This window comes from Polistes canadensis, unplaced genomic scaffold (genome assembly GCF_001313835.1).
Source record: "Polistes canadensis isolate GaletaPanama2010 unplaced genomic scaffold, ASM131383v1 scaffold_12, whole genome shotgun sequence".
In the NCBI taxonomy this organism is placed as follows: domain Eukaryota; kingdom Metazoa; phylum Arthropoda; class Insecta; order Hymenoptera; family Vespidae; genus Polistes; species Polistes canadensis.
This window is the reverse complement of record NW_014569559.1, coordinates 950565-959847: the sequence shown is the minus strand read 5'-3', so window position 1 is coordinate 959847 and position 9283 is coordinate 950565. Positions and strand designations below refer to the sequence as shown.

The following is a 9283-nucleotide window of genomic DNA, read 5'->3' as shown; positions in this document are numbered from 1 at the left end:
ATTTTTTATTATTCGAAATTGTACGAGACAAGTCTCTTTAAATGATCGCTAGGGTTAACGATCGCTTTCGGACACGTCATGTTTTTCTTTTTTTCTTTCTTTCTTTTATGCAATATTTCAGATAATCGAATTAATTAAATAGATTGTATGGGATAAATTTGATCAAAATTAAATGAAAATAATAATTGCAATTAATTGAATCGGATTTATTATATTTATTAATTTTTGAAATTCTATTAAGTCGAAAGTATAATTATATTTACATTTTATAAAACTCAACACACGTATTGTTTTATTTTTTTTCTAGAAACTAATTGAATTAATTAGAAACACATATATATATCTAGGTCACGACGAATGTATTCATTCTTAATTATTTCGACGGATGATTGTATTCTAATGATTATTGATCTCGTTACAAAAAAAAAAAATCATGGTATTTGTTTTTTTGTTATCACAGTTGCATAAATTTGAATTCATAGTAAAAATTCCGCATAATCTTGTGTCTCGAGTCACCGAGAGAATAGCTGATCATTCTTGTTAATTGCTTTTATCGTGGCTCGGTTTTCAACCGCAAGAATTTAACGTTGCACACGTTCGTGAGAAAGATCGCATCGTAAACGTCATGATCAGAAGTACGTCCTGTTGTGGTTCTACGAAAATGTCATGAGAATGATTATGGTTAGTTGTTAGGAGTATCTATATATTTTCTTTTCAACTTGCGTTAACACGCGTCATCGATAATTTTAATATAACGAGTTTACTCCTAATGGGAATTCAAAGGTAGAATAAAAAAAATGTAACACATGTAATCATATATAACATATATATTTACAAGTACTTAATACATATCCAACAAGAATTAGGAAGACAACAATTTGCATCGAATATGGGTGGGTGGGTGTCTACGTAATCCAGTTTTATACGTAGGAAGACTCGATGTGGTAGGTGTTGATGAATCCTACGCATTCGAATACCTGTTTTTTTTAATTGGAGCCTCGATGAGAATGATCAATGATTACCATAGCTGGAAGAAAGAAATGGGGTTCCTGTAACGTTATGACACATGGTCAAAATTCAATGATATCTGTTCGGTTAGGTAACAGGAGTTGTAAGAGGATTATCCACTTTTTCTTGACTTTCATCGTCAACCGAGCGAAGGTAGATGGGTAAGTAGATAGATAGAAAGGAAAGCAGGAAGGAAGGAAAGAAGGAAAGAAAGAATAAAGAAAAGAAGGATGAATTAAAGGGGAAAATGAGATCATTGAGAAAGGTAAACGTGTTAGATGATGTTCACAATACGAGGGCCTGTTTGAGAGTGATCGGAACACATACCACTCCCGAGGACGGATTCACGAATCGTAGCGCCACCTGCGTTAACCGTGATACCTCAAAATGGCCGTCCCTCTCACCTCAGACCTTCTCGGTACGTCGAAGAAGGCAGGTGTGGACGATTAGAAGAATTTTAATCGTCTTCTTTTAACTTGTCGCGATCGTTCCAAATATTATTGATTTTCTTTTCCAAATTTTCTTGTTATTCTTGTTTCTTTTTGTTTTCGGTTCGGATTTACTTTTGCCGGCGTTTTTTCTTTTTTTTTTTTTTGTCTTTGATCGTATAACAACGAGTTTTTATTCACGGTTGAAAAGTTTCACGAAGAAGGGCAAATTTACGCACGCACGTACGAAGTGAGGCCCTTTAAGAAAACACGTCGAACCGCATCTTTGTCCCAGATAGATCAAAGCCTTCGATTCCGGACAGGTGGCTGGCTGATTGACTGACTGGTTGGTTGGTTGGTTGGTTGGTTAGTTGGTTGGCCGGTATTGGACACGCTCTCTTTTATCTCGACCTTCCGTATTTTCGTCCTTCCTGCTTTCCATTAATCCGAACTTGTTCATGTACGACTGCTGGTATGCGGGAAGAAAGTGGTGCGAACTGAGGAGATTAATTTCGGTGCGGTTACCAGAGATAGTTGGATATTCAGTTGGACTACATACGCGTTAACGTTCGGTGATTTCAATGCACGGTCGTTCGTAACCATCGCTACTCTAACCGGAAGAAACAAATCAACCAGAAGAAGAAGAACAACAACAACAACAAGAATAATAATAATAGGAAAGGTGTTGTTCATTTCGATGTTGTTTTATTGGCATCGATCATTACGAGAAGATAAAAAGAACAATAATCTTCATTCGTTCTCCTTTTAAAAAAGAAAAAAGAAAGCACAGGATGTTGTTGCACGTAATAGAAGAGGATACAGTTCGGTCAAAGGACGAGCAAGGATTATGAAAACGCGTAGGTATTTTTGAAGGAACGTGTAGCGTTCTTAGTGTTGCTGCTGATGCTGCTGTTGCTGCTGTTTCCTCGCGTTCTCCAAGAGTAGCAAAGCAAGCAAGCAAGCAAAAGGAAACAAGCAAGCAACCAAAGAGGTAGGCTGAGGTGTTCTCTCTCTCTCTCGGGCGCGCGCGTTCACTCGCGGGGGGTAGAAGGGGAGGAGGAGGAGAAGAAGGAGGAGGAGGAGGAGGTGGGAGGGGATCGGCTGGGGTGGGAAGAAGAATCTGACCTTGCGTCGATGGTAGCCTCCTTCTTTTTTTCCTTTATCGTGCTCCAATTGCTTCGCGTTCGCAAGCAAGCACGTTCGTCACTAAGTAAGTAAGTAAGTAAGTAAGTAAGTAAGTAAGTAAGTAAGTAAGTAAACTAGCAAGTAAGTAAGCAAGTAAGTAAGTAAGTAAGTGAGTGAGTGAGTGAGTGAGTGAGTGAATAAGGGGAAAAAAGAAAGAGAGAATTTACGTAGGATGATCTTAACTCGTACGATTCGAAAGATCTCAGGTAGAGGGAAAGAGAGAGGATTCCTCGAAATGAGAGTTTCTCCTCGCGTTTTCTTCGCGTCTTTTAAGGTCGAGGAGAAGAAAAGAGAGAGAGAGAGAGAGACTATCGGCAAAAACGGGAATTCGAATCCCCATGATGATCGTTGATTCTTCTCCAACGAAAATCTTGCACTTTTGTGTAACCGGGTTAAGAAGACGCGAAGTTAGTGTGTGTGTATGTGCGAGATGAGTGAGCGAGGGTGTGTGGAAAGACACTGGAGGACCCTTTTCCCCCTCACCCACTACTACTACTACTACTACTACTACTTTATCTTCTTCCTTAACGTTTCCCTCTTCTTTATATCTTTTCTATTCCTTTTGGAATTCCTTCTCTCCGACGAGAGAAGAAGGAATTCCATTGAGGAGAAACTCACGAAGAATGAGGAGGAGGAGGTGGAGGAGGAGGAGGAGGAGGAGGAGGAGTATGTTAACGGTCATTTTAGCGAGCGTTAAGTAACACCGTAAATAATTCTAATTTTTCTTTTCTTCCTGTTCTCGTTATTGTGTCGATACCGTTGATACATTTTTTATTATACTCGATAGTTACACGAATGTTTTATTTATCTTTCAACACATTTTTTATCAATTAATTATTAATAATTTTTATATCGAAATATTATTTTTATTTATTTATTTGTTATCGAGAATATATGGAATTTTATAAAAATGAAGTTGAACAGTTCTAAGCTTAACAAAAAATAAATTAAAATTAAAATTACGAGTTTGACCGATAATAAATTGTTTCCTAATGTTTAGCATTAAAAACAACAAGTATCGTATAGGTAAAAAATCTTGCTTTAAAATTAAAAAAATCACATGCACACACACATATATATATATATTTACACGAATGCATAACGAAGTGACCTCCATACAGGATCTCTTTTTCGAAGAAAATTTTCTCTTTCATCTTAAAGACTCCTCAACCTCCTCCTCCCCACCCACCCTCTCTGATGGCACGTGCGTGCTCGTTCGCGTGCATCGAGTATACTAAGTAACTACTTATTATGTTCTTACTATACACCTTTTTGCATACTTACACCTAGTTCTAGCTAGTTGGAAAAGGTGACCTCGAACATCACGAATGTTTTATTCGCGTACGTTATCGGAATGCTCCGTAAGTGAATAATTAATGTGAAAGCTCCTTATATAGAGTATCTCGTTCGCGAGTATATTAAATAATATTAAAGAAATAACACTTTTTTTCATCTATAATATAATTAATTAATTAAATTTGAAACAGAAATAATATTCTTATTTTTATCGCTAAAATGATTTCACGAAATAAAAAAAAAACATATAGGATCTTTATCAAATCTTAAAAAATTTTGTAAAGAAAGTCGTAACGAGATGCATAAATAACTGTATATAATATGTAAATGTGTTTTTTAGTATTTCTAATTTCGATTTGAAATCCTCCTTTTCTTTTTTTCTTCTTCTTTTTTTTTGTTTTCATACCAACGAACATTTCGCATAAGTTTTAACGAAGAGGAAGTTTGCCTCGACGATTTCGATCGTACGATTTCGCGTCGGTACCACCCGACGTGTGTATTGTATTATTCTCTCCTTCCTTGTTGCTTTTTTTTCTTTTTTTTTCGTTATTTATCCCTATTTCCGTAAAAAGAAGTTCTACATCATAGAAAGCGGGAGGGCATTCTATCGGAAAGGATTTCTCCTAAAATCGTTGCGGTTAATTACGCGCGACGAAGATTACGATGATGCAGACGATTATTTTACGAAAGAAAGTTGTTCTTTCATATTTCTTTTCTTTTTTATTTTCTTCTTCTTCTTCTTCTTCTTTGAAATACAAACGAAGACGGGTGGTAGTACATTACTCTTTTTTTTATTTACTTATTAGCGATAGAATTTTTAATTCAATTTTAAAATTGAAATTATGTGTAACGTAGAGATAGAAATTCAATGAATTTATTAATGTTAATTATGAATGTAAATTAAATCCAATGATATTCGAGAATATTTGTTCAAGTATGTCTTAGGATGTTAGGAAAAAAAAAAAAGACAAAAATTGTATTCAAGGGATATAAACAAATTTTTAAATAGTCTTGCTACTTCTTCCTGAAGTATTCGAATATTTTAAAGAGAGTATTCCAAGACATTCCGAAGATTCCGGAAGTAGTATATCTCTTACTTTATTTCTTTCTCTTTTTTTTCTTTTTGCTCTCTCATTATTTTGGATTTCCACGAACGACTGCACCCGTAAGTTTAGCCTCGCCTATTCAATTATACATAAACTCGGACGATAAATGATATTTCAACGAGTTGCAATTTTCTTTAAGATATTCCGCGTTATTCCGAATAATAATAATAATAATAATTAATTCGTACCACTTATACAATTGAACGGGTGTCGAGACAAAAAAAGAATGAGATTTGATTTAAAAGAAAAAAAAAACTATAACAATTTTATATATCAAATTATGCGTATGGTATTTTATAAAAATCATGGTGTATTAAAATACATAGAAAAATAGAATAGAATAATGTATGATCCTTTAGGGTGGTGGTGCATCAAACTTGCTGAACAAAAATTATTTGTTCTAGGTTTATCAATTTTTGTAATAATTTTCAAACAAAATATGATCTACCATAACAAAATGTGTGTCGCAAAAATACTAATATTACCCCCCTCCCTTGAAAATATCATTAAATTATTAATCATTCTAATCAATATAAAAAAGAAAATATCAAAAATGATTGTGAGAGTAGAAAAATAAAAAAAAGAAAGAATTGCATCAAAATTTTTATTGTCGTTGTTCATTGAAAGTGCATAAATTCGTGCATAGATATACATATAGGTAGAGATAGGGTGCATTATGAAGAACAACAACGGAACAATAAACACAAGAGAACAATCGGTTAGTAGAGAGAAGAAGAAGAAAGCAAATAAGAATAAAAGTCGCGTGTAGCGAAGTAGATTAACGAGAAGAAAGGAGGATGATCATTATCATCGAAACAGACGCGACATGCATACACGGTCGACGTTTTATTCACGAAAAATAACGAACGAGAAATGCTTTCTCTCGATGCGCTTCGGTATGCAAGCAGCTTGCGTGTTCGTTCTTCGGAAGAGAGAAGAAACTTTCTGAAACGTCTATCTATTTCTCTCTCTCTCTCTCTCTACATTTTTTTTCTTTTTTAATTTATTTTTCTAAAATATAAACGTGAATTAATGCCAATTATATTCTTTTTTACATTTTACTTATTAACATTACCGTTGTGATGCATACCACCAATCCCTGTATCTTAAATTTCGCGTATAATAAGATCATAGAATTTTTTTGTATTTTTTCAAAACTTACATTAGCTTTAGTTATTTTTTATTATAAATCTAGGATTATATAGATTGAATTGATTTATAATTATACACTTTTTGTTGTTGTTGTTAAACTATATAACTTATACGTGTATAGTAATCGAGGACGCAACTGTATTCGCGACAAGCTCGAGTTTAAACTAACGATAAGGGAAATAGGTTGCCGGATCAATTTCAATTGGATTCTGTCCTGATACTGTTAGAGGAGGATATGTTCTCGGTTTTCAAAGCTCGTTTTAGTACTGCATCGTGAAAGAAAGAACAAGAGAGAGAGAGAGAGAGAGAGAGACTGATAGCTAGATGAACAGATAGACAGATAGATAGATGGATAGTAAAAGAAACATATATAAAAATGAATAAAAAAAATAGACAAGTATGGCGTATAGATGGGCGGGAAGTCCGTTTGGTTCGTTGGAAAAATACGATTCGGTGATGCGTGAGAGAGTTTCGCTTGGTTGCTGCAGTTTCGCTCTATATGGTTGTCAACCGTGTCGTAATTTCTATTGTCGCACTCTCGACTACCTATTCGAAGATGAATTACAAAAGATAGAACAAGAGAGAGAGAGAGAGAAAGATTCTGTATGTTTCGTTACATTTTGTTTCTATTTGGATTAACATTAACACGTAATACCGTTTTTCGTTTCTAAATTTGTAATTAATCATTAAAATATATTTATTAACCGTTCGATAGAAAGATAATTCACATATACGTGTACACACTTATACAGATACGTAGAAGTACCGTTGTTGATCTTTTATGAAATTGATTAATTGGCTTTCGCGTAATAAAAGGCACAACGATGAAACGTTAACTGTTTATAATAATAGTGAGGAAAGATTTGAATTGAGAAAGAAATAAAGAAAGAAAGAGAGATAGAAAATCCTGGTGGTCTCGATTCTCTTGGCATATCGCGGTCATTAAAAACGTGTGTTGTAATGTGCTACTGCAATAGTAGACCACCCACCCACCCACTTTAGCATATTTCTACCAAGCTACGAAATAATCGAAAATGAAAAAATAATGAAAATGGGAGAAGAGAAAAGATTATCGACGATGATTCCTATTGCAAAAGAAAGAAGGTTGTAGTAGTAAGTGTGTGTGTGTGTGTTGGGTGGTAGGAAAGTGTCGGCGAATATGAACGGCGTCCTCTTTATCTAACTTATTCCTCCTCCTCCTCCTCCTCCTATTACGTTCGTCATTGGTTCGTAATACGATGATACAATCCTTCCGGAAATGATATTCCTTCGTCCATTGAACGTATTTCTCTTACGTAAAATGTTATATCGCTTTGTAATAACCTGTATTTATTTCGAGTAACGCATACTTTGAATTATGATCATGCGTGTGTTTAGTGATGGTTATGATTCGATTGGTCGTTTAAATTATTTTAACATCTCGTCACGAGTGTAGTTTAATATCATAATAGGCAACTTTGTTTGTTTGTTTGTTTGATAGAGAGATTGTTATATATTTAAAAATATAAAAACAAATTAAATTATTTTTTATTTAGATATATATAAAATAATTTGATGTAAAAAATATTTGTGTAGGTCGCAGTGACGAGGTCCTATTCGGAGGATTGAAAGTGGTAGTAAACGTGAATTGGATTCACGATTCAATTGTAAAAGATATATGCAAGTGAGTGAGAGAGTGAGAAAAAGAGAGAGGGAGTGAGAGAGATATATATATATATATATCATGTATCGACCAAATTTCTACGAGAGTACGTGCCTGAGATGCGCCCAGACGGTTTATCAGGTCGACAGGGTCGGCCCTTTGAAGGATTTCACGTTCTTCCATTCTGGTTGTTTTAAGTGCGCGATCTGTGGTACGAAGTTAACCCTGAAGACTTATTACAACAATCAGCACACGATAAACGACAAAGAGGTTTATTGTAGCAGTCACGTGCCGAAACCAGGACCGGGTACATTGGATGGTTCGAGTGTTGGTATAAGAAGTGCTTTGAACGTACCGAGAAGTGGTTACGTCAACGAACAAATCAGAGCTGGTGGTGCGTCACCACGTGCCGCTTATCCACCTTGGTAAGATCATTTTCTTTTGTTTCTTCTTCTTCTTTTTTTTTTTTTCATTTACATTTTTATTATTGCAATATAATATATTGTTAAACGATATTCTCTAAATTTATCTGTACGAATTATTCCGGTATGTAATATCACGATTGTTCGTTTAAAAACTAATTATTAGCTTCGTTTATTAACCCCTTTTTTTAATTACATCCTTTGAACGTTGAATATATTATTGCCTCATATAAATTCTTTTCTTATTATATATACCGTAGCATGACTCTCATATGGGTCAGTCATTCGTACGGGATTTTTGCATGGACTACCAGAACCCATGATGTATCGTTCATTTTTTTTTTCTTTTTCATTAAAACTTTATTACTTTTTTTATATTATTTTCGATATAATATAATTATTTTTTTTGGATTTATTTACGATAGAAAGAGAGAGATATATATAATATCATTCCATTACGAATCTACGATGTTACATATACTACTATTGGCCAATTTTGAATAATTCAACGTAAAATAACTTTTCCTTCTTCACAATCAAAAAAGTAGATTTGCCGTTTCGGTGTTTCACCAAGCGAATCGATATAATCTAGCTACGATTTCCTTCGCTTTCCCTTCCTCCCTTTCATTTCTCTTCTTCCCTTCCCCCCTTCGGTTTTACCTTTTACAGAGGAATAATCGTTGAAGCATGGATAGAAACACGAAACTACTCTACTATTCATCCCGATCATCTTCCTTAGCGTTAAATTAACTGTGTAAACTTCTCATAGACGTTATCCTTCATTTAACAAGTTTCTTCCATCTCCCCTTAACCCCCCCCCCATCCCCCCTCCCACTTATTTTTTACACTCTCGTTACTCGTACCAACTAATTACGCAAGGAAACACCATGATCGATGAAAGTAAGTTACTTTCTTAAAGTAATTTTACTTGAAATCTTTCGTCTACACTGTGTCGTCACACCTTTGTTTTAATCTTTTGTTTATTCAACGTTCACAATATTTTCTATTCATAATTTCCACATATGTATGTATATATATATATAT

At 34.5% G+C, this 9283-nt stretch overlaps 1 protein-coding gene across 2 annotated transcripts in view; it reads left to right on the top strand.

Moving 5' to 3' along the window:
* The window catches only part of LOC106793180 (kyphoscoliosis peptidase), a 39361-nt gene that overhangs the window by 17330 nt on the left and 12748 nt on the right, over positions 1 to 9283 (top strand). Inside the window, exons 1-2 of one of the 2 annotated variants that reach the window (XM_014759889.1) lie at positions 881 to 2293; positions 7751 to 8242. In XM_014759889.1, the coding sequence (XP_014615375.1) occupies positions 7899 to 8242 (344 nt within the window). In that variant the 5' untranslated portion in view covers positions 881 to 2293; positions 7751 to 7898. Of the gene's footprint in view, positions 1 to 880; positions 2294 to 7750; positions 8243 to 9283 lie in introns of those variants that run through there. The other variant, XM_014759890.1, reaches the window with a different exon arrangement.